Below are 26,775 nucleotides of genomic sequence, written 5' to 3' on the forward strand. Positions count from 1 at the left end.
CTCTATATAACGACACTGAAAGAACCGTGCATTTTATGGCGTTATAGAGTTGTCGTTAAATGGAGAAAAGAAAAATTTGGAAAACGGATGTTTATAATAAAATATGATTTTCGTGTAGTTTTGAGCTCTCCGAGCTCAAAAGTGTGATAGAAGTTTAATAAAAACATATTTTTTGAATTTTCAAACCGCAATAATTTTTGAATAAATAGACCGATTTTCACGAGGTTGGCGGCATTCTACGCAGTTTTTTGAATTCTATAATATATTTTCAAACGCAAATTGATCAGACTGGAAATTTTGGTGTAATTCTAAAAAAACACTTTTTTTCGATTTCTTCCGTCAACATTAACTCACGAACGAATCCGGCCGATTTTGGTGACCAACTTGGTGGCGATTGATGTGGATTTTCGATGTTAAGGGCTGATTAGTTTTTAGAATTGATCAGTCAAGCCGTTTGAAAGGTAATAAAAAAAACGACATTTGAAAAATTTTTTTTCGCAGTTTTTTTAAGATTTCTCAAAATCTATCGGTCCGAATCGGTCCAACTTGTATCCAAAAATCTAAGTTTAGTCGAGCCCTTTCGAATGGCACCATCCGCGATCAAATCGGCCAAACCGTTCAAAAGTTATGAGAGGTTTACATACATACATACTTACATACATACATACACGACCATGCATACATCCATACATACGCATACATACATGCACACACACACACTTTTATGCAGACACCATCGCAGGAATAGTCAGGGAAGCCTTTTTTAGGACCTGAAAACATCGAGATCACGATGAAAAGACCGTTTTCGAAGAACGGGGTAAAACAATAACTTCCCGATTTTTGAAAATTTTCAATTTTCTTAGAGGAAGTTAAAAACTCCCAAAGGGAACTAAGGCTTCAGGGTCTAAAATTTTGGTAAATAACTAAAAAATAATAATCTCTCGAAAGAGCTCAAAAAGCATAGAAAAGCTGTCTCTTTAAAGATTCAGAGAGGCTCAAAATAACACACAAATTGTACATTTTTTGAGGTCGGAGAGCTCAAAAAATCATTAGTGCAATTTTAAGTACCTGGGTAATACAATTAGCGGAAAAGTTGCACGGATGGCCTTCAGGGTCTACCAAGACTTTCTAATTTTTTTTTTTATAAAGAGGTGGCCTAAATTTGTTTGTACAATTTTTGGTTGAATATTTCATGAAAAAGTCATAAATTTTATATTAACTTATTATTATATCGGGACTTAGATTGACTTGGGTGTAAAATTTACATAAAAAATAAAACAATCTATTTAATTTAATTTTTTCCCTTGTATGACGTTTTAGAAAACCTTAACGATAAAAATCAAATTTCTAAAAGTTGATTAACTTCATTATTACGAGAATTTGAAATCAATTAACACCCTCATATTGCTGAATAGCTTATTTTTTAATTGTTAATTAACAATTTTTTTTTAAAAAAAAAAAAAAAAATTAAAAAAAAAAAAAAAAAGTTCTCCATAGAGATAGGATATCTTGCAATAATTGATAAAATTTTTAATCGTTTAATATCCTACATTGTTGGAAAAAAATTTTTAATTGTTAGCACTAACTATTTTTTTAAACAAATAGAAAAATAGGAAGTATTTTCTTAAAAAAGCTTTATCCACACGATAGGATATCTTCACGATTCATGAAATTCCTTCGAAATCGTTTGATACCTACATTGCAGAAACAAGTTTTTAATTATTCACTAACCACTTTTTTTTAACAAATGGAAAAATTAAAAAAAAAAATTAGGAAAACGGTTGACCCTAAAGGCCATCTCTGCAACTTCCCGCTAATTTCGTTAATACCTGGGTGCCTAAAATTGCACCTATATACGAAGATTTTGAGCTCTTCATGAAAAAAATCAAATTTCTGAAAGTTGATTAACTCATTTGGAAATTTGGAATCAATTCATACCTATATTGCCGAATCGATTTTTTAATTGTTAACTAACTATTTTTTCAAACAAATAGAAATATTCAAAAAAAAAGGTTCACACGATAAGATATTTTTACGATTAATGAAATTTCGAATCGATTGATACCTATATTGTGGAATCGATTTTTTAATTGTTAACTAACTATTTTTTGAAACAAATAGAGAAATTATTTCAAAAAAAAGTTTGTCCACACCATAGGATATCTCTACGATTTATGAAATTTTGAAACGTTTGATACCTACATTGTGGAAATAAATTTTTAATTATTAACTAACTATTTTTTTAAACAAATAGTAAAATTAAAACAATAAAAATTTATCCACACGATAGGATATCTTTACGATTCATGAAATTCTAAATCGTTTGATACCTACACTGTGAAAACAAAATTTTAATTGTTAACTAACTATTTTTTTAAACAAAGAAAAATTAAAAAAAAAAAACGTTCTCCACACGATAGGATATCTTTACGATTTATAAAATTCTGAATCATTTGATGCCTACATTGTCGAATTGATTTTTTAAAAGTTTAACTTATTTTATTATAAAAAAAAAAAAATTAGTTAACATTTTTAAAAAATCGATCTTTTTTCGATAGGTTTTCTGGACGATTCATGAAATTTGGAGATCGATTGATACCCTGATATTATGGGATCGATTTTTTAAAAGGATTAATTAAGACTCTAGAAAAAACAAAAAGTTACACAAAATAGAAAATAACTCCGAGTTTCTGAGCGGCCGCTTACTATGTTTGTTATTATTTTTGCCTCAAATTATAATTATTTCCCCATTTTTATCCGGACAACGGTTTGAGGGGAATGGCGCACGTGCACTGTCTCCGGATCGGGGATCGGATCATCGAGTCCCCGTAGAGATCATGCATTTTTAAACTTGTAAACCTAAATTTTCGCACTAAAAAATTTTTTTTTCAAAATCTCTTTTTTTCATATCGATCTCTCTGTTGCAGGGAAAATTTCTTTAATATGAAAAAAATAATTTTTATCTAATTCTAACTATTTTTTAATGCAGAAATTCAAAAAACTAAAAAATTATTCAAAATAAATTCAAAAAATTTTGCGAGCTTAGCTGGATTTTTGCTTATAGAAGACAAAAAGCTATAATTAAAAAAAAATGTAAATCAATTGATTTTTCGCGGAGTTACAGCTGCCATTTGTTTATGAGCGCTTGAGCGGGAACCGCGTTTTTTATTAAAAAATTAATATTTAGAGATATAGATATATTTCAATAAATTCCTTTAAGACCATCTATAATACATAAAGGTAATAATTTACAAATGGACATCTCATAGAGTGTGCGCACTATAATTATGAGCGCTTGAGCGGAACCGCGTTTTTTTTTAAAAAATTAATATTTCGTAAACTATTGGTCGTAGAGATATCAAGTTTGGCTTATTTTGTTTGTAATTTAATTCTCTAAATTTCATTCACTGCATGTCTCGACTACTTTTGCGTAGTTTCTGAGATATTTTTATTTATATAAAAAATAAATCAATCTATTTAATTTAATTTTTCCCTCTACGACAGTTATGCATCGGGCATGCGCTGAATGATTACGAGCATATTGCTTACAGCTGTCATAAAGTTACTAAATGCAAAATGTAAACATGAAATTTATTTTTTAAGATACATCCATCTGTGTTGGGATAATAATTGTAAGTTATTTTTTATATATTTTTAATTTTTGTAGAATTCGAGCTACGTTGGTCTTTTTTTTATCAATCGCTTCATTATTTTTTAATAATATCATAAAAATAAATACGGCGTTGACAGTTCAAGGTCACCACAACTGCTTATCGTTGATTTAAATAATTCTGTCAATGTTATATATTTTTTTTTATTTCAAAATATTAAGCAATTTTTTTAATTATTTTTAGCATTCATTTTTTTTATATTCAATAATTATTTATATTTTTTATTTAATTTAGAAAATTTTCACGTGCTAGGGACTTTTTTAGTACCCGGACTGGCCACCAGGCGGCGCCATTTTACTTTTAAAAAAAGTGGGGGGTACCCTCCTAAAATGGCCTTAAAAAATTAAGAAAAGTGAGAAATCTCAAAAAAATTACAAAAAAAATTTTTCAAATGTGGTTCTTTTGAAATAACTTTTCAACGGATTTACCAATCGATTCTAAAAACTAATCAGCTCTTAACATAAAAAAAACCACGTCGATCGCAGCCAGCCCGGTCAAAATCAGTTGATTCGTTAGTTAGTTATCATTGTCGAAAGAAAACCAAAAAAAGTATTTTTTTGGAATTACTTCGAAATTCCTAGTTCGATCAATTTAAACTGAAATATTCTTTGTGAGGCTTCAAAAACTTCGTCGAATCCCGCCAACCGTGTAGAAATCGGTTCATTCGTTCAAAAATTATTCCAGTTTAAAAATTTAAAAAATAGTGTTTTATTAAACTTCTATCAGATTTTTGAGCTCGAAAAACTCAAAACGACACAAAAATTATATTTATTAAAAATTGATTTTTCTATCAATTATTTCATTAAAATTTCCATCAATAATTAAAAAATTAAATTTATTAACTAAAAAAATTTTTCTTCTTGATCTGAAGAGAAAAATTCTTAAACTAAGAAATTTATATTGGTTTAAGTGAATTTTATTTGATTCAAGAATTTTTCGTCTTGATTCAACACAACGAATTTCTTTAAAATTATTGTAAAAATTTATTGTTTAACGAATATTTGTTAGCAAATGCTAAAATTGAAAATTTATTATTGAACCAAAACAATTACATATCGTAAAAATTGATATGGTCTTTAAAAAAATTAAAATTTAATAATTTACAGTTAAATTTTTAATATTGATAATTTTAAATATTAAAATTTATAATAAAATATTGAAAATCTACAGAGTGATGTACAAATTTTAGAGTAATATAATATAAGGACTTGACTTTTGCATTTTTTAAATTAATAACCATGTGTAAAAAATAGTTAATTTTCATCAAAACACAATATTAAATAACATAAATTATATAAATATTAAACCGTCACACTTCATCATTTTATAGATTTAGCTTATGATAATGATGAGATGTATAATTACTCATCGGTCGTATAGTGTAGGGGTTAGGTATCGGTCTAGCAAGCGCGCGGCTCGGGTTCGAATCTCGGATAAGACGGATGCGATTTTCACGTTATTTCTATGATTAGCGAAAGTTAGGTTTAAATAAGAATCAAACAGTCTGAATTTGCGTTAGCTCTACATCTTAAATCATATAAAAAAAAATGACGCTTAAAAAATAAATTTTTTATTATTTCTTATCAAATAGCATGAGGCAGACTTGAAAGTTGACTAAGGCACAGTCCTGGTAACCAGGCATGGGCTAGTCGTGGCAACTAAGGGAAATACAAATTAATTAATAAAAAAATAACAATAAAAGAGGACTCACGGGTTCAAAATCGGATCTAATTTTTATTTTCATCGGGTCCGATTTTGAACCCTAAAGCGCCGAAAACGGAAATTTGTAGCGCTTGTGGGACCAAAACCGGACCTACTTAAACATGGAAACAGGCTTTAGTTTGAGCCCCTAAGTCCGAAATAGATCCGATTTTAGAAGGTTCTAAATGGGCTCTAAATTTCGACTCGGGAAGGGTCGAGTGTTATAGAAAAATCTCATTGCTAAAACCTCCATAAAAAATATAACGTCACCTAAAAACCCACTGATTTACGTGTAATTACTTTTTAACGACTTAAAGAAACGCCATTTTAAAACTGGACTTTGAAGTTGTTTTTCTGATCGAGAGTTCAAATATTTAACATTAATTGCACCTACGTATTTATCTAAATATTTGTAATGATGCGATTAAATTGACTCACTCGTTACTAATTATCAATACTTATGTAGATCATTAGTTAAATAAAAATATTTGGATGGATCTTTAGGTATAATAAGTTTCAAATATTCCAGCACTCGATCCAAAAATCCAGATCAGCAAGAACTGATCATTTGATTTATCCACTTCGCGCCTCATAAATTGTATCTTAATTAAGAAAGTACCACAGACAAAATCTCTTTTAATTTACGCAGTAGATTTACCTGTGTAACGTAACATTGCAAGAAAAGAGATAGCGATAATTTTAAAGAGTTTTTATATTAATTATTACTATCACATGCTCTGAATCTGTACTTATAATTATATCGTGTATTCAATTTGATATTTGTTTTTTTTTTATCTGCATTTTTATTGAAATCTATAATCTATTCTTTGAACCTTGTTAAAAATTTAACTGGTCCACTATCTTATTATAATGTAATAATACGCTAAGTTTTATTGAATTTTGAACTGTAATTTTACAAGTGAGGGTAGTATTTTCCTTCATTAGAAAATACATGGACTAATTTTGGACCTTGTTTTGTTGAAATCGAATTACTCAACGATCACTCCAAATATTTATCCGAAGCATCTAGGTTGTTCAACAAGTATAACATGAATGATATTCTAGACCAAAGCAACATTACTCATGGGAACAATTACACTTATCAAAAAATTTCGGACGCTGTTTCCAAGGTCACTCAAGGAAAAAAACCTGCTGTCAAATGTTTCCGGGATCATATAAGCAGACGTCGAAACAATTTGGTACTAGATAAAATAACACTATTTTTCGATAAATCATTGAATTTGTTCCAATTTCATGACGACCCTCTTGATAAATATCCAACACTTCGGTAAGTACGGCATTATTTAAAATTTTTTTTTTTTTTTAGAAAATTTTTAACTTTAAACAATTATTAACGTTCTAAATTAAAGAAATAAATTTTTAATCCGAAAAATTATTAAGGAAAAACTTATATTTTGATTCAAGAATTTTATGTTTTGGAATTCATTATTTTACCTCAATAAATTTGATTTTTTCGATCAAAAGTTTATTATTTTTATCAATTAAATTTTCTATTAGAAAAGATAATTCCCTCCAAAAAAAATTATTATTAGTATTTTTAAACAATTTCATATTCTAGGTTGAAAAAAATTTTTCTCCATCTAAATTTTCTTCAATTGATATCTTGAATCAATATTACCACGGTCTCTAAAATTCGAAAGAAATAATTTATTTAATGGAATATTAGTTATTTTGTTTAAAAATATTAAAATTTTATATAAATATTTCAAATTGGACTCTTGAAAGATGAATTTTTTATTTTTATCTAGGAATTTTTAATTCAAAAGTACCCGAGTTGAAAAAATGAACTCAACATATACTAAAACAATTGATTTAAGCTCATCTAAGTTCATTTTTCTGACTTAGGTAAAATTTAAAAATAATATTTTTCTTAAATCAATTTTTTTTGTACAATTAATCTACTGAAATATCAAAGGTAAAGATTACTTATGCAAATAGTGTAAATTTCAGGGAAGACAATAATGATTACTACCTTCTATCTCAAAAAGCCTACCCAGCTGAGTGTCTTCAACATTGTAGCAATTCAACAAAATATCAAAAGCCCAAGTGCTCGTGGATCATAAGAGAATTTACTTTTATTTTAAAGAATAACATAGACTTCTCATGCGGTGGAAACGACCCTCATAACTATGACGCAAAATACAATTTCACTTCCCTGTCGTCTATCAAGAATGAAATAGTAGACAAATGGGAAAATAAAGATGATTATAATAGTGAATATAAAGAGATCTTAATGAGAGACTTAATTAGAGACTATTAGGAGAAACAAGGAATGTGTTCGGCTTATTTTAAGAAACTCAGCAACGAATTTAAGTTTTTCAAGAAATCACTCGAATTGTTTGATAAATACAACATGGATCAAATTCTACGGCAATCTAATATCACTCCCGGGAAGAATTACACTTATCAAGAAATATACGACGCCGGTTAGGGCAGCATGATGGCCGAGCGGGTTAAGTCATTATCCCGTTAGTTCGCTCGCTCATCATGCCGTGAGGCGAGGGTTCGAGCCCCGACGGTTGTTCGAATAATTCCAACACCAACCGTCGGGGGTCGCTCCGGTAACCGAACCGTACTGGCATGGGTTTTCTCTGTGGTTTCCCCATCGCCACTATTCCAACAACCGATAGAAAGGGGTGAGGAATAGGGTAAATACAGTACAGAAAGCACAAGTCGGTCCACAGCCGCAGTGATAATAATAAAGAGTTGAGTATATAAATGTGCGAAAAATAAGGTTGATTATGATGTAGTGAAAATACAGGAGTGAAAAGAGGACGTGCTGGGGTCCAAAAAAGCGTTGAATAAACAAGGACAGTAATAATAAAAAATAAAAACACAAGACGGTGGCGCACTCGCGGAATGCGACAGCTACCATCTACCCAGCCTTGTAAAAACCAAGAACGGTATACAAGTAAAAATCGAAATAATAATAATACGACGCCGCTTCAAAGGGCATCGGTGGCAAACTAGTGAGAATGAGATGCATTTCTTCCTTCAACGTAAGTTAATCATTTTTATTACTAGTATAATAAAATAAGAGAATAATATGAAGATATTGATAAATATTAATTTTTCAATATGAAGACATTGAAGTTTTGTCTGTTATTGAATTTGTCATGGATAAAACTTTCAATCCTACTAATCCAATTGATAGTCAGATTCAAAAATTCCTTAATGGACAGAGCAGTTCCTATGCTCATGTCTGTAATCGAGATAAAGTTATATTTTATGAGGGCTTTATCGATTATGTCGAGAAAAAAGGGAGAATTGAGGAATGGGCTAAAAAAGAATTTCAGTGATGTTACATAAATAAAGTTACATACATATTAAATAATCAATCGATTGAAGATTAAATTTTTTTTATGTCGCATTTGCATTTTTCAATAAAATAAAATATCTTCCAAAAAAATTTCTAATTATCTTCTGAACAAATTTTGTTTTTCTATCCTTTTTGACTATAAGAAATTTATTTTAATCTTCTAATTTGAATACGATACTTTTATGATAAATATGTTTAAAATTCTTGGGAAAAAAGGAAAAAAAATCAACACTCAATAATGTAACGCTAGTCTTTTGTCCCATTAGTATAAATACCCTCTCTAACTATATATCCAAAACTTCAGTTAGCGACCACCTGGTAACCAGGAACAGTCGAAGAATTAAATCATAACGATGGATATATTCAAAAGTTCATTTTTTTTCTTAACTCTCGTGTTTTTGGCGAAAAATATTGAATGGTAAATATAAAAGTTAATTAAGAAACAAAAAAAAAATAATAACTTGTTTGAATAATTCATTAAAATTAAAGTGAAGTCGATTTTCACCTTGAACTAAGCCAAGAATATTATTCTTCGAAAAATTGCACTAGAATCGGCTTTTTCAGGACCGAATGTAATCATTCGGCTAAACGATGGGTCGCTTCTGATTTCCTACCGCAGCTTAATAACACAACTGATACATCGTGTTCAATACCGACAGGAAAATTAGAGCCGAAAAATAAATCATCTTCTTTTCTTGGATTTTCAAGAAGGTTTTCAAGGTCATTTTATCTCGATATTGAGGATATAAACAATTTTCTAGATCCTTCAGAACGATTAGAAAATAGATCGAATGAATTCGGAAGTATTATTGCATGACTGAAACGGAACAACTGAGCGATCCTTATAAGTATTTATCTAAAGCAACTAAATTGTACGATAAGTATACCATGAATGATATTCTGCAGAAAAGTAATATTACTCCAGGGAAAAATTACACTTATCAAGAAATTTCTAACGCTGTGTCCAAGGTCACGCAAGGAAAGAAACCTGTTATCAAATGTTTGTGGAATTTTGTAAGTTTAATAGTTATTTTCATTAGCACCTAAATATTACATTTTAAGCTGTGAAAATTAACATTTAAAAATATTATTTTGAACTAAAATTTTTCTAGTTTCTAATTTGAAGCGACATTTATTACTATTTTTAATTAAATTTTTCACTTTTTCTTTTTTTCATGAATACAACAAACAGAAAATTTTTCAAACTTTCTTTTTTTATTTATGATACGCTCTGTTATGTCCAAGGGCGTTTTTTGAGCGGTAGCGTAAACGGTGGAGGTTTGGACTAACAGTTTAAAGAATACGCAACGGAGGTTTTAATTCCGTTGTTTTAATTATTTTTGTGGGACGTTTTCGATGTACGAATTTACCACGCCTTCGTTTGAGACTGTACACAGATTTCTATTAGGAGTAGATGTACTTACTACTTGCTAGATTATTTCTGATTACCGGATCCGTGATCCCGGGGCTGCTGTTAGCGCCTTTTCCTTGAATGGGCCCTCCAGTTGGTCCTTGCAGCGGATGGAGTTGGATGGATTTGGGCTGCTTACTTTAAGGGCTTCTTATTTTACGAAATTAATTGACTCGAACAAAATTTCACTTCTTTTGATATTTATTTTTATAAACACTAAAACTTTTACACTTTAACAATTTTTATTTAATCGAAATTTATATTAATGAATTTTATTAATTTGATTGAGCTAACGTCCTCCAGTCCCCCGTAGGGTAAAGTGCGCAAAACTAGCTTTTAAGAAATTTTGAATAAACTTAATGACCGGATTCTCGCCTAAGTGCAGAGCAAATTAGAACTTTGAGATTCCGGTTCTCTATGATTTATTTACTGGCCGAATTCTCGCCTAAGTGCAGGGCAAATTAGAACTTTGAGAATACGACTCTCTAAATTTTATCTACTGACCGAGCTCTCGCCTAAGTGCAGGGCAAATTAGAACTTTGAGAATCCCGACTCGTAGATATTAATAACTAATACGTGGCCTGCCGGTTGAACCGTGTCTGAACTCGTCTTAAGTGCAGCGCAAATTAAGATAAGGGACTTTTACAAGGCACGGGCCTGTCAAGTTAAACGCGGAAGTCGAATTAACTAACAAAGACGTGGATTTGGCTGTTGATCGCCTTTTTAAAAGCTCGCGGTAGTGAGATTGCAGAAGTCCCCGCTAGTCAACCAGCAGTCACGTAGCTTACATTTTATTGTGGCTTTCGCGCATGGAGAAGTCTTCCATCTGCGCGGGTGATTTAAATTAAGAAAAAAAAAATTGAAGTGGACATAACAGCTCTATGGTTTTTTTTTTTTTTTTTTTTTTTTTTTTTTATAAAATGATTTAATTTAACGTAGTTCCAGCGTGGTATAGTATAGTCAGAGCATTTACTATAGACAAAAATTTAAAAGCCTCGGCACACAGATGTTCACACATACAATTACATACTGTTAGTCTAGTGATCTGGCAACGTTGCTCTTGAAAACCGTGAAAGATTTGAATTTCCCGCTTTTTATGCTACACTATTTCAAGGAGCGTTGCGCACGGCGTTGCCGAATCGCTATAAATTGTTCAATGAGGAGGTAAGAAATGGATCGAAAATTATTTTTTTTAATTATTATATCTCGATAACAAAACGGTGAGGGGCTACTTTTATTTTTTTAACTTATTCTAAAAATATTTTTCAACACGCCCTTAATTTTTTTTCCAATTCTGTCGAGAGAATTTTTTAATATAATAAAAAGTAGTTGGAGAGACCGGACATTTTACATACTTTAAATGGAACATGACCCTCAAAATCGCTAACTTTGACTTTAAATATCTCGCGATCTAAACGGTCAAAAATTATGAAATTTTAGGAATTTATAAATAAAGCTATACTGAACCCGTAAAAAAAATTTCAGCCGAATCTGTCGAAAAGTGATTTCATGCTGAAACTACCTTAAGAGAATGTGAATATTACTGTACTAAAAAATTTACTTTATATTAATACAATACTACGATAATTTTTTTTTTAGATGGCAAACATACTAGAATTAGAAAGAATAACACTATTCTTCGATAAATCATTGAATTTAATTGACCCACTGAAAAACTACTATCCTGGAAAATGTTCACCTGATTTACCAATTCTTTACAAAAATTATTCGAAAAAATCCGACTATCAATCTCAATTGGTACCTTATGAAGACCCTTTCGACAAATATCCAACACTTCGGTGAGTACTGAATATTTTTAATAAAACATTTTTATTTATTCTCAATTATTACTATCAATTTCAACAAAACAGCGAATTAAAAATGAATTTAAATGATTTATATTACAGAGAAGATAATAATGGTTATTATTTATTCATACAAAAAGCCAAACCTCTTCAGTGCTTCGGACCGGATTCATCTAGTTGTCTTCAACCAAAGTATCCATGGGTCGTCAATACATTTATTTTTAAATTCAACGAAAGCATAAGCTTCACGTGTGATTATTACTCGAGCGATCCTCACAGATTCAAAAAATTCAATATCACCTCTTTGTCGTCCATCGAAAATGAAATCGTAGAAAAATAGGGTATACAAGATTCTTCAAAGTATTCTGACACAGAAGTAGACTTCCGTTCTGTTTGGCACAACCAGGGACAATGTTCGACTTACTTTAAAGGAAAATTCGACAGCGAGTTCAAGTTTTACAAAAAGTCCTTCGAATTACTTGATAAATACAACATTGATGTGATCCTTCGGCAAGTTAATATCACTTCTGGGAAAAATTATACTTATCAGGAAATATCCGAGGCCGTTTCCAAGAAAATTAATGGCAAAAAACCGATTGTTATATGCTCACATGAGTACAACGTAAGTTATTTATTTTTTTAAAATTACTCTCAATTAAATTAATACAATATAATATCTAAAAACTTATTTTCCAGGGCCGTGGCTTCAACGAAGTTTTATCTGGAATTGCAATTTTTATGGATAAAAATCTTGATCCTATCGATGGTATTAATAACGATTTTTATGAATGTCCTATTGAGAAATTGATCTCCTACATTGAAAAAACAGTTCTCTGCCTGACGCCATCTAACTGTATTGCAACGAGAGCACCAGACTCGCCGTTATATGGAACTACCCTCCATACGCCAGTACAATCCGTGTAGCTACAAGCAGCAGTCTGGATAGCGACCGTCGCGATCCATTCGGGTGCCATGTACGATAGTATTGCTACCCTTTAGGATACAGTTTTCCTAATTGTAGCAATATCGTATCGTGCACAGCTGAAAACTATTTTTTCAGTGTATAAAACTTTCGAGGATGGTATAAATCAGAGACGATTCTATGAAGTTTTTCCTAGGGCTTCACACGAGAGCGAGATTTTTCTCGTCTCGTCTCGTTCTCGTCTCGGAAAAGCGAGACGAGACGAGACGAGACGTTTTTGAAAATATTCTCGGCGATACTGAGACCACATATAGCGCAACCCGAGAGTCTCGTTCTTGGTCTCGTAAAATTTTTTTTATGAAGTTTTTATTAGAAAAGATCTACATAGAGAACAATAAATTTTACAAACTATAAAATCTGGAGACCACCTGTGAAAAAGTTTTTTGTAACTTTAAAAAAAAAAACTCAAAGTTGAAACTCTAATTTTTGAAGTATACGTATTAATATTTATATTCTATATCGTAGTTTGTCAATACAAAACATCATGGTATCCTTAGCTGAGTATGATTTTTTCATATTTTTACTTCAACTTGTTCTCTTCTAATAGTTACTTATCAGTATCACTTATCATAACTACTTATTTTTGCAGATTTTTACATTTTAGATTTGAATAATTCCTTTTAAAAGATCAATTGGTTCACTTGTACTCTCGCTTGTGAATGTGTCTGCAAGCGAGAGAGTCATAGATGTGTGTACTATTGAAGGAGTTTTTTTTTACTCGAAATTTTCTACCTGGAAAATCCTCTTATTTATTACAGACATACAGTAAACTTTTCTTATATTTGATTCGTCCTTTTTCAACACCTATATAAAACAATTAAATATAAAGAGTTTCCATTATAATCACCAATGTGTTTTGTCTATATAATATTTCAAAAAAATATTAATTATTATATTTGTTACAAATTTGCGATAATTAACGTTATTTTTTGAGAAAAATAGAATTTACAAATATAAAAACTAATCTCATTATAAATTCAGTACTTAACGGACAACTTTTATTGCCTCTATAGCGATGTTTTGAAAGTTTAGTCTCTATTTGGACATCTGGAGAAATTTTTTGTTTTTTCCTGTACCTCTTGTAGTAAACATTTGAACAATTATTGTATACATCTATGGGAGTATATATAATAGAACTGGTCAAATACTCAAGTATTTGGTAACAAACTTAGATGCAAAAAAAATGTTTCAAGTATTCCGTAAAAATAAAATTTATGCTAAACTGCGTGACGAAAAATTGTTCATGTTGACAACATTATGTTGATCAGAGAAATTCTCTAAAGAGTTGTTCATCAGTTTTACAAAAACTTTTGAACAGTGAAGATCTACAATTTTCCGACTTCAGATACAGTAAAATGTCGACAAGTGTGATTGTTAGTGATAATAACCCAAATAAGAGGCAAAGATCAAATGAAAGTGAAGATGAAATAAGTGAAAGTGGAACTGTTGATCAACCACCTAAAAAAAAAACTTCAAAATTCGAAAATTTTTTCAAACTTGAAATAATTAGAGGTGAGAAAAAAGCAATATGTTTAGTGTGTGAAAAATCAAAAAAGATAAAAATTATTAGCCGAAAAGATAACAACTCTACCGGTATGAAGAGGCATTTACTGACGGCTCATTCAAAAGCTTATGAAGAAGTTTATGGAAACTCAACTTCGATTCAAAAATCTGTGTCATCAGCGCAAAAAAAATTGACTGTTTTCTGAACAGGTAATTTAATTTTACATCAATCTCAAACCGCTCTAATAGTGAACAATTAGAAACATTTTTTCAACGTATTCAATTAATTATGTAAAATGTAATTTCTTTAAGTGTGTGTTAAAATACTATCTACGCATGTCGACATAAAATTGTCTTAATTGCTTTGGGTTTGTAGTAAAAAATGTAAATTCAATTCGCAGATACATATGGGTAACAATTCAACGCCAAATTACCACATTTTAAAAATTGTATTTTTTTATTCAATTAAATTTTTTTTTATACGTTTCAAAAGACGCCTACCCCTAAATTATGACATTATGAGCCGTTAATTTTCAAAAGCTCCGAAAATATGAATTTTTAAAAATTGTAAAAAAACAACGGCATAGTAATTTTGAAAAATTCATAACTTCTGATTTAATTATCGTTACCTCTCTTTGCCGGCGGCTATTTTTTTAGAAGTGTAGTTTTTGAAAAAAAAAAAAAATAAAATAAAATAAGAACCAAAAAATTTTTTTTTCACCGTTTTTTCTTAACTTTTAACTTAAATTTTGACTTTCTTTGAAGAGCGACATTTTTGATGGAAAAAATTTAATTTACATACTTATCACTGTACAATTTTTAAGATTTCGTGATTTGGTGTGGAATGATCCATATATTATATTCACTATTTTTAGTCAAAAATTTTAGTAGAGTTGTATAAACATAAAGGAATTTTATGTTTTAGAATAAATTATCATCGAAGAATTATGAGGCTTTAATTGTAGAGTGGATGGCGAAGAAAAAGTTGGCCTTGAGTTTTTTCGATGACGACGACACTCAAAATTTTTTTCATATTTTGAATCCCAACATCAGTGTCCCCAGACGTAATTTTGCTCGGCGAATGGTGATGAAGCATTTTCACATTCAACGAGTGAGAGTAAAGGAAATTTTGAATAATTGTTCTAAATTTTCATTTACCGTAGATGGCTGGACTTCGATGAACTTCAGGTCATATTACGGCGTAACTATTCACTTCATCGATGATAATTGGCAGCTACAATCTTTAGCTTTAGATTTTGTACCTTCTTGTGGTCGATATATCGGAAAAGATATCGCAAAAGTTTTTTTTTAAATGCATTAAAGAATACGCGTTAGAGAATAAGATTCAAGGAATAACCCTTGATAATGCAGCGGCAAACACTACATTTATGAGTGAATTAAATGTTTTGATGGCAGAAAATGACCAATCTTTTGATCATATCAATCAACATTTTCGTTGTTTTGCCCATATTTTGAATCTCGGTGTTCAAGATATTATGAAAATGTTAAAAGTAGACTTTCTTCAATCTGAGAGTGATATTCTGGACAGTTTAATCTCTAAAGTAGAAAATGTTAATGATGAAGAACTCAATCATGACGTTTTAGATGAAGACGAATTGTTTGAAATGACTTCAATTGATTTCAGTCCATCATCCGCTATTTGTAAATTGCGCAGTACTTTCATTAAAATAAGAAAGTCTGAGCAATTACAAAATAAATTAATTGATTTTTGTAACATCACAAAAACAAAATATATTAAACCTATTTTGGATGTTAAGACAAGATGGAATAGCACTCATGATATGATTGAAGTAGGAATTAGTTTAAAAAATAGTTTTAATTTATTCTGGTTGAGTCACGAAAATAATAAAAGTATGTTAAGACTAAATGAAAATGAGTGGTTATTACTTGAACAAATATGTATATTTTTAAAAAATTTCAAAATAGTTTCGGAAGCAATTTGTGGTGAAAAATACGTGACGCTACCAATTGTTGTTGTTGCTTTTAACATACTTATCTCAGATATTGATTCGACAATTTTTGAGTTAGACAATAAAGCAAATCGCACTGTTGTTGATGAAACTTTATTAATTGCTTTTCAAGCATCTAGAGATAAGATGTTAAAGCATTACAGGAAAACCAATTGGGTTTATTATTCGAGTTTGATTTTAGATCCTCGAAATATTCGACAAAACCGATTGGGGTAAAGAAATGAAGAATGAATCTATCCTATGTTTCGAAGTGTTATAAAAAATACGCTAAAAACACCCTCAATAATCAACCAACTGAGAGCGTTGTCATTGAAAGCTATAACAATTTTATTAAAAAATGTATTGATATTAATAGCCTATATTGATATAATGCCTGTCATGGCATGCTCAAATGGTATCTGTTAGCCAGCAGGCAATGAGTTGTCTTGCTCGATTAAAAATGAATAGTAGAATATTGAACACCGCTATGCGTAGGAGACTAGTTGTTGCATTGATCTTGCCAATATTCGATTATGGTTGTGCTGTTCTTACGAACATATCTGGTGGTCTCCAACAGAGGCTACAGAGAAGGTTTAATGCCTGCATAAGGTTTATTTACGGTGTTCCACGATTTGACCACATTACACCTTACAGACGCCAGCTTGGTTGGTTAACACTACGAAAAAGACGCGAATTTTTAATAGATTGTATAATTTATAAGATGTTGCCTTTGCATTACGATAATTTGTTACGTGATGGCTTTCGTATTTTGCTTTCTGTCAGAGATCGGGCAGAGCGTAGAAATGATGTATTTTACCAACCAAGTTGTCGTACAGTTACCTTTGAGCGTTCGTTCTTGTTAACGGCTATAAGATCTTGGAATCAGCTCCCGTCTGATCTTGTTGCATTAAGCACTTTTGCTGAATTTAGAGTAGCATGTTTTAATTGGCATTATAATAGAGACCTTTAAAACTGTGTAAACAATGTTGTGAAGAATCAAAGACAATAAGAATTATATCTTTATTATAACATCATTAATTATCATGTTATGTTATCTTATTATTTATCATATTATGTTACGTGTAAATAATTTACTTTATTAATTTTTTATGTACTTATTATGTACTTGAATAAGATGGTCCTTAGGGAGCACTAGCTCTAGGATCAAAATTTAATAAATAAATAAATAAATAAATATAAAACTTCGAAACATTGGAAAGCTGAGTTTGAAGAGTATTTACGATTAGAAAGAGAAGATAGAAACACAAATATTTTGGAGTGGTGGAAAGTGCATGAAAAAGCTTTTCCTACCCCTTCCAAGATGGCCAAAGATTTATTTAGTATAATGGCTACATCCGTACCTGTTGAACGACTATTTTCTACAGCAGGTATGATCATGACAAAATCACGTACATCATTGAAAGATGATGTGATGCAAGCGTTATTATGTTTGAATTCTTGGTCATCGTGTAATTTAAAAGATAAAATTAAGAATGTCAAAACTTAAATAATTTATGTATATGTAAAAATATTGTTGTATAAAGAACGTTTTAATTATAGTTTAAAAAAATAATTTATTATTTATTTTTCATTTCATATGATATTTGTTCTTAATATTTAGAACTAAGCGAGACAAGACGAGACAACTGGTAACGAGACGAGAAAACTAGTGACGAGATGAGACCGAGACTCGAACGAGACTTAATTTTTTCGGAATTTACGAGACCGAGACGAGATTTTTAGTATTCTCGGCTACTCTCGTCTCGTGTGAAGCCCTAGTTTTTCCTCGGCGAGTCGCTTAATAAAGCCGTCTATTAAATAATTATGTTTTTATAAAAATTATTTTTTATTATATGTTATTTTATCAACGCTCTTCCTTCAATAAATTTTTACGTCAGATTAATTTAATTTAATTATTAAAAATAATAATTTCAATCATTAGCATTATATTGATGCTTTTTTTGTCCATTAATAAATATTTTTTTTTAATAATAATAATAACAATAAAAATAATAATAATTGAATTAACTTTTAAATTTTTTAATTGGGCTGTGTATGGAATCCCATTAGATAGTAAAAAAAAAATATAAAAAGCAATTATTCCTGAAAGCTATCCGTGAAATTTCCTGCATTTCTTCAAAGAAATGTCAGCGAATTCAAGGTCGAATTTATTTTCAAACCTAAATAATCGATAATTTTAGTAATAGATAAATTTTATTGAAATAATAATAATATTATAATTCTTATAAAAAGAAAAAGAACATCATCATTGATGATCTAGGTTTTTTCGAGTGGTCCTACGATCAACAACAGTCTCGATATAAATTAAATCTTCAATCCGATAAATCTTCAGTAAGCGTCTGCCTGACATCAGAAACAGAAAAATAATTTTTTTATCGCAATAGATTTTCTCAAATCCAATTCAGTTGGATTTTGTTTTGCAGAATTCAACAGAATTGAACAGAATTAAAATTTTTAATTCTTTTAAATTCTGTTTTGACGAATTTAACAGAATATAACAGAATTGATATTTTTAATTCAGTTGAATTCTGTTCTGCAAAATTCAACAGAATTGAGCAGAATTAAATTTTTTAATTCTTTTGAATTCTGTTTTACCGAATTTAACAGAATATGACAAAATTAAAATTTTTAATTCGGTCGAATTCAGATGTTTAATCAGGGCTTAATTGTATTGGAGAACTCAAAATAACTTTAAAACTGTATTTTTTAACGAAGAGCTGAGAAATGCCATAATAGTCGTAATTTGGAGCGCTCTTCTCCCCTAACAGCTCACACCGAGATTCTTTGCGCTTCCAGAACATTAAAGGGTTTAACTTATTAAAAATTATTTTCAACTTCCTGCTAAAAAAAATTAAAAATTTTTTTTAATTCGGGAAGTTATTGGTTTTACCCCGTTTTGTAAAAATCGAGTTTTCATCAGATCTCGACGTTTTAAGGTCATATGAAGCCTCGTTCATTCGTTCAGAAGTTAGTGCGGTTTGAAAATTCAAAAAATTTTTTATTAAACTTCTAACAGACTTTTGAACTTGAAGAGCTCAAAAGCTTAGAACAGCTAACTCTTTGAGCTCGGAGAGCTCGAAACAACATACAAATTATATTTTTGAGCCTGGAGAGCTGAAAAACAATCACATCTAATGATAAAAAATTCTTTTAACGTTAAATTTCATTTGTTTTTATAAATTAATATTATTCTTACAATGAGATTTCCAGGAAAGGTTAACATTATTTCTATTACTTAAAGATACGCCGTAGTGAATGTATTTTCAAAAATTTTACTTTAGTAATTATTTATTTTTTAATTTGTAATCAGGTAACATAAAACTTTCGTAAAAGTTAATTGTACGTTTTTTTTTTTTTTTTTTTTTTCAAAAAACTTTCGAAATAGTTTTATTTTTATTTGAATACTAGACATTGTCTATTATTTTTCATTTATTTTTTTTAATGCCTAAAATTTATGGTTCAATGACATAGTAGTGGTTTAATATCGATATCGAAAATGTTATCCTCAACTCCTTAAAAGTTAAAAAGGGAGACGCGTGAATAGCACGTGATTTTGATTTTTAATGAAGAAATAAATTATATTACGAGAAAATCTAAAGAAAATAAAATCTATCGGCAGTTCTGTATCTTGAGTAATCACGTGAATTGGATATTTACTTTTGATTCAAAATAAATAATATTAATGATTCATGTGAGTTTCTTAGGGTCAGTTTTTCAATCCGGGATAAAATTTTATTCATTGCTAAAATATATCTATATATTTTAGGTACATAGATATACTGACAATAATAATTATATCTCAGATAAAATTTTATCTCGGATTGAAAAACTGACCCTTAATTTTTACGTTCAATTAGCTGTAGGCTTATTTGTTATTATCAATGTAAAATAATTTATTAAATTGAATGTAGGTTACCTGTCATTTCTTCTGAAATTTAAAATACATAGACTTAACCAAAAAAAATCTTCTGTATTTTACCTAAAGTAAATTTACTGAAGTATCAATCAACAAAATGAGTGAAGGTAAAAAATTATAAATATTATTATATAAATAACAAGATTAAACCTAATCATTTGTAATAAATTAGAAAATGAATCAGCTACGGCGAAGTTGGATGAAATAGGAAAAATAATAACACAAGTTCAGGAACAAAATAGCAAAGTGAAAGCAAATTTAAGAGAACTGAAAAAAAAAAGTGAAAGCATCGAAAAGAGAATAAACGTCGAAATCGATAAGAACAATGAGATGATCAGCAAAGCCCAGGAACTGGGGGATGACCAGAAGAAACTCGACCAGTTAATCACCGACCAGATGAATAAGATTTCTGAAAAGTTTAAAACTCTAGAACGGGTCGAGCAAGAGCTACTAGAAAAAGAACAAACTATACAAAATTTAATAAAAGAAGTCCAAAAATAATTTTTCTTACAAAAAAAAAAATTTTATTCTACAAAAATATTTGATATTAAACTTAAAACAATAACTTAATAACTAGTTTTTTTTAAACTAAATTTCTAAAAACATTTCTTATTTTTTCATTCAAGTAAGTTTTTTATCGGTTCTTTTTTTTATACAAAAAATAATTCAATAAAATTTAACTTTAAAAACTCACCGATAGTTATTCAGTTTATTCTTAACTATACATATAAAATTATAAACAAAAACTCTTTTTATCATCTGAAAAAAAGAAATTCGTAACATCCTAAATTTAATACTTAAATTAAGAAATATATGACTTTTTTGGGTTTATTTAAAAACTTAATACTCAAAAAATATTAATAAAAAATTTTTATATAATAATAGGTTAGTAAAAAATTTCAAAAATTTTCAAAAGTCTGTCAATTCCAATACTTGTTATTGGAATTTCATTTATTTCCCAGTTTCATTCGCCGAGGACATCAATTTTTCCCAGAAAAGTTTTTCAAAATACCCCTCACTCGCCTTACTTTTATCATAGAAGTTTACCAAAAAGGGATGTTTCCGAACATCAGCTTCAAAATCCTCAACCCCAGCAACATTTGCATTCACTGTGTAGTATAATTCCGACCTTATTTTCGGTACTTTTAACACTAGTTTGATACCATGGTTCTCTTCTGGATGAGCCATCCAATGTCTGTAACAATCCGTGATGTCGACCGAAAACCACCCACTTTTGAAGGCTGGAAGAAATGTTGAGTTTACGTACACCAACTCGTCGGACTGATTTACAAGTATTCTGTATACAGTGACATTGAGATTGAAATACTTTTGGTGAGGGATGATTTTTCTCTTTGAAAAATCGCGGTAAAACCTGAGCTCACTGTGCATCAAAGTGTCTTTTATTCCGAACTCTGAAAACCACATAAAATTCAGTGATAGGGGTTTTATAACTTCCTCACTAAACGCTGTGTTTGGATCACGAGTGATCTCAGCCACTGGAATGGTATCGTTGAATCGTGAGTATAAATCTCCAATCATGCTGTCATAAGATTTTTCAAAATTCTCTGGGATTGTTGTAGGAACTTTCTGCGCTTTGTTCATCCATTGAATCATGAACTGGACCGCAGACTCGTCCGATTTTTTGATAACATTGGACCTGTCTTCTGAATATTTTGGATCTGTAATTTCTTCTTTTGGCACTTCAACGACGTAACTTTCCACTATCACTCCCAACAAAAAGGTTAAAAACAGTAAAACGATTGTTTTATCCATTGCAACTAGGTTTTAATTTCAAACTGCACTGATATCAACTTGAATAAATTTTGGAAATATTTTTCGGATACTTGTGCTTACAGAGATAACTCTAGGGCATGAATGACACGATTGACATAAGAGGGCTAGTTATGAAGACTTGCCCCCGGTGATTAGAGTTTAGATTGTCTAGACAGTAGACAGTACGGTCATTAAGAAACTTCAAGTGTAATGGAGATAATTGTTTTTTGAAGTAGTTAATCATCCTGGCGCCAGATTGATATTGGGGATTTATCGTCTGGAATTTTTTTGTCTATACTAAAATTTGGTAATTCATAGCTTTAATATAAAGTTAAAAATAACTGAAAAATGTTGGTACTAAAATTAACACACTTGTGATAAATCGGAGATATTTCTTAAAAAACAAATTATCATAAAGAAAACTGAAAAAAAAATTTGATATGAAGAAATTAAAAAAACAAAATTATGAACACAATTTTTGGAAAAATTTTTTTTAATTTTAATTTATTTATTCTAATCATAAAATATTATTATTTTCTAATAATTTTAACTATTCAAATTAAAAATTAAAATAATTGTTTAGTTTCACGGTGACCTGATTTTTTTGTCTATAAAATTGAAAAATTAAAATTTTCAAATTGTTCTATTTCACGGCGAATTTACGGTAATAATCATAATAATTTCTGAAAATAAATTATTAAGACTTTCAAAAACCAATAATTGAAAAAGAAAATATTACAAATATAAATTAGTTTTCTTTATTTCTTTTTTAATTTTTATTTCACCCGAAAAATGAACATTTAAAAAAAAAAATTTTTATTTTTCATAAGAGTAAAAAAAAACTAAATAATTGAAAAAATTCTAAATATTATTTTTGTAAATTATAAACTAAACAATTACCAAAACTAATTTTCATAAAGTAAATAATTTTTTTATAGATGTTAATATTTTTTTCTGGGTAACAACTTGAAGAATGTAGTGGATTGAAAATACCGAAGTAGATAAGAAAAAAAATGTTAACAAGGCCTTGACTTGTAATCTTGAGAAGCGTAAAAAATTTCCAAGCAAATTATCTCGAAAAAATGTGTGTGGCATAGCAGGACGAAATTATAAGGTTCCGCTAGTATAAGTAGTACGGCTCAAATCTCAACAATCTGAGACACTGATGTTAAAAATGATAACAAAAACACCGACTACTATATATCAATTCAAAATATAAGGCTTTTTCCATTTTCCGTATACATCATTAAAAACTCATTCATCTCAGGTACTTAATCCCGCGGTCATTTCGGCTCCTTTAGCGACAGACACGTCATTTATTTTTGTTGTATTCTACCTGAACTTTCCATCAGAATGTGAATGAGTAAAAAAAGTAAACGGTGGTAAAATAAAAACATCTCTAAATTAATAATTTATTACTTTACTAGTCAATCCACTTACTACTTCTGTAATACGAAAAAATTCTTTAAGATAAACTAATTTATCCTTTATTGATGTATTACTCACTCCGGAAAGTTTTGGAGCCACTAAAAAATAAAAAAAAATATAACCTTTTAATGGAATTAATTTTGGTCTTTATTTACACCATTAGTTTAGTTATTTATATAAAATACAAACATCTTTTATATGTACATATTTTTCTTTATTTCCTCGAGGAAAAAAATTACAGTTTTTTGATTATTAATAATAAATAATAAATTACTTTTTTTTTAAATACAGTGAATTATATTATGTTTTTTATTTTATCAGATAAGTACAAAATTAAATACCAATTATGTTAGAGGATTTTTATTACAAGACAATTAAGATAGCATGAGTACTTTGCATTGTTTTTGAAGTAATTGTTTGAAAATTATTCGTTTTTAAGGCGCATGTAAGATAAGATCGTGAAATTACTCAAAAAAAAAATTTGAACTATAAATTTTAATAACACGCTATGCGCGCGCCTTAAATTTGGTAATTATAATTATTTAGTTTCACGATTCATATTACACTTTAATCCATAAAAATGATATTCAAATTTTTTTTTGAACAATCATATTTTTGTTCTTCCTGTTCATCAAAAATAGAATAATTTTTTTGTTAAAAAAATATTGACATTTTTGAAAATTTCTTTTCTACATTATCTATTTTCACGAAGAATACAAAAAAAAAGAATCACTACACTGTAAAAAAAGCGGTGTTAAAATGGACTCATTTTAACACCGCTATGTAACACCCGTGTATTAACACCGGTGTAGCGGTGCTCTTTTGCGGTGTTAAAAATCCGGTGTAATAACGGTGTAACAGTAGAATAAATTTACACTATATCGGAGTATGAATATTACATGATCCATAAAACACAATTAATATTCAATATTTATTAAAATGAGACAAGTAACATTTATTTAAGAATTTTCAATTTATAAAATTACGCAGAAATCGATTTAATGAATGTTACACAACAAGTTAAATAGTATTTACAATATTAAATGTTTAGGAACAATATAATAATTATTTTTATCGTAACCATGATGTTTCTCACAATATAATGGATGTTTCAAACATGACAAATCTACAGCTGTGCAAAAATAAATTATCTCTATGAAAATCATTTAAAAAACGTTCAAATTGTCGTAAAATTGTTCTGAAAATGTTTCAAATTTGTTGTAAAAACACTCTAAAACTGTCCAAAAAATGTTCCAAAATTGTCTCAAAAATATCCGAAAAATGTCTCAAATGTCTTCAAAATTTGTTCTCAAATAGTTAAAAAAATGTTTTAAGATGATTCAAAAAAGGTTCCACATAAGATTTAAGGACAAAATTTCAACTAAATTGCTTCAAATAAATTGCATTGATTCTAAAATTATCTTAGAAGTATTCCGAAAATCTTAAAAAAAATACTTAAAAGTTATGAAATAATTACTAAAATCCACTATTTTAGAGTTTTCGATTATCTATATGATATCCTAAGATTGTCCTTTAATAATGGTGTTAAAGTAACACAGATTGAAAATTTACACGGAGAGAATTTCACACCACTATTTCACACTACACGGCCGTGTAAAGTGCTCTGGGTCCATTTTTACATCGAAATTTTTTACAGTGTATTTATTTTAATCAAAAATTTTTATCTACTTAATATTTTATTATTTTAAACTTTCTAAATTAAATATTAACTTTTTTTGATTATTTATCTTTAATTATTAAACATAAAAAGTTTAATTATAAAAATTATGTTAATTAAAATATTATCAACGCCGGAAAATTTATAACACCGATTTAACACCGAAAAAAAATATTTACACCGCGACCGGTGTTACTGCTACACCGATTTCGGTGTTGAATTGCACACCGGAATTTTTAACACCGTACACTGAATGGACTCACACCGGTTTTTTTTTACAGTGTACAAACTTTATTAAAAAATTATACAATTTTACACCTAGCATTACAATAATTAATAGTTTTATGAATTAATGAATATACCGTTCAATAGTAGTAATTTAGTGAATAAAAACATTCATAAAGTAAAATATCTTCAACATCGAAAAATATTTTAATACCGGAAAATTTTTAACACCGGAAAAAAAATATTTACAGAGGCAGCGGTGTTATTTTAACACCGCTTTCGATGTTGGAATTTAATACCGCAAATTTTAACACCTACACCGCTTTGGACTTACCCCGGTTTTTTTTACAGTGTAGAAATCACCAAACTAATGTGAACACGTATTAAAAATTTTCGATGGGCATGAGATTTTTATAACCATTAAAAGTATTAATATTAATTAAAAAATTTATTTTTACAAATTTCCATAATTTTTATCGAAAATCCGTCGTGAAGTTTAATAATTTAAAAATAAAAAATGTCTCAAAATAATAAATTTTCGATTTTTTACAACCATGAAACCAAACAATTATCATTATTTTACTAGAAGAAAAATCGTATATAAATCTCATCAAAATTTTAATGCAAAAAATAATTTATCTTTTTATTTTCTTACAAAATTTTATATCAAAAGTATCAAGCGTTTTGTATTAACCCTTGAGTCTAATACCTGTAAATTATAAGTCAGTATAATAATTTCTCTAATTCAGTGTTCAAAAATCAAAGTAAATTGAAAAATAACAAAAAACTATTCAAAATTACTTATTTTATCAAACTCTATAGGGTAAATGCACCAGTTGTTGACCGGTCACCCATTAGTTGACCGATGTATAAAAAAGTTAATTAATTAATATTTTACAGGGGTTTTTTTTTCTTAAAGTATTAAAATAAAAAAATATGGCATTTAATCATCATAATAAAAAATTACGCAATTTATTACGCAGTTATTACAGCTTTAAAAAAAATATTTTATGTTTGTTTACAACGTCAATTATTGGATCCATCAGAAGCCCATTACCCAGTAAAAAATTCATTCAGTCATTTATTAGACCCTCTGATTTTATCACAATCCAATTAATGACCGTATATTTATAATACAAACTTCTTAACCTCAAAATTAAATCCGTCAAGTGTTTAATTAAGAAGTACTTTAGTCATTCAATGTTTTGTAAATTTAAAAATAATGATTATAAAATGTATATTCATAATTAAAATAATACTTAAAATCTTTTCTGATTATTAAATTTTATATTGTTCTAATTTTTTTAGTGAACGGTTATATCAAAGAACGCATTATTAGAAGAAAAAATTG

The 26,775-nt window shown here is 29.0% G+C and overlaps 3 protein-coding genes across 3 annotated transcripts; all 3 read left to right on the top strand.

Annotated features, from left to right (window-relative positions):
• Window positions 1-6,305: 6,305 nt before the first annotated feature.
• Window positions 6,306-8,320, top strand: LOC123270771. The gene is made up of 2 exons (XM_044736920.1): window positions 6,306-6,660; window positions 7,344-8,320. The coding sequence occupies exons 1-2, from the start codon at window positions 6,422-6,424 to the stop codon at window positions 7,651-7,653; spliced, it is 549 nt and encodes a 182-aa protein (XP_044592855.1). The 5' UTR covers window positions 6,306-6,421; the 3' UTR covers window positions 7,654-8,320.
• A 925-nt stretch (window positions 8,321-9,245) lies between these two features.
• Window positions 9,246-12,545, top strand: LOC123270770. The gene is made up of 3 exons (XM_044736919.1): window positions 9,246-9,726; window positions 11,723-11,922; window positions 12,031-12,545. Exons 1-3 carry the CDS (start codon window positions 9,526-9,528, stop codon window positions 12,266-12,268), a joined length of 639 nt encoding a protein of 212 aa, XP_044592854.1. The 5' UTR covers window positions 9,246-9,525; the 3' UTR covers window positions 12,269-12,545.
• Window positions 12,546-20,225: 7,680 nt separating this feature from the next.
• LOC123270039 lies at window positions 20,226-21,108 on the top strand. Its single transcript, XM_044735979.1, has 3 exons — window positions 20,226-20,427; window positions 20,493-20,809; window positions 21,091-21,108. Exons 1-3 carry the CDS (start codon window positions 20,418-20,420, stop codon window positions 21,106-21,108), a joined length of 345 nt encoding a protein of 114 aa, XP_044591914.1. The 5' UTR covers window positions 20,226-20,417.
• The last annotated feature ends 5,667 nt before the right edge of the window (window positions 21,109-26,775 follow it).

The sequence above is a fragment of the Cotesia glomerata genome, linkage group LG8 (assembly GCF_020080835.1).
Source record: "Cotesia glomerata isolate CgM1 linkage group LG8, MPM_Cglom_v2.3, whole genome shotgun sequence".
Lineage (NCBI taxonomy): Eukaryota > Metazoa > Arthropoda > Insecta > Hymenoptera > Braconidae > Cotesia > Cotesia glomerata.

Excerpts from the sequence above, each read along its gene's own strand:
- LOC123270770 (XM_044736919.1), top strand. The coding sequence starts at position 9,526 with ATGACTGAAACGGAACAACTGAGCGATCCTTATAAGTATTTATCTAAA. Across the intron at positions 9,727-11,722 it reads TCAAATGTTTGTGGAATTTT|ATGGCAAACATACTAGAATT; the intron begins GTAAGTTTAATA and ends TTTTTTTTTTAG. Across the intron at positions 11,923-12,030 it reads GACAAATATCCAACACTTCG|AGAAGATAATAATGGTTATT; the intron begins GTGAGTACTGAA and ends TTTATATTACAG.
- LOC123270771 (XM_044736920.1), top strand. The coding sequence starts at position 6,422 with ATGAATGATATTCTAGACCAAAGCAACATTACTCATGGGAACAATTAC. Across the intron at positions 6,661-7,343 it reads GATAAATATCCAACACTTCG|GGAAGACAATAATGATTACT; the intron begins GTAAGTACGGCA and ends TGTAAATTTCAG.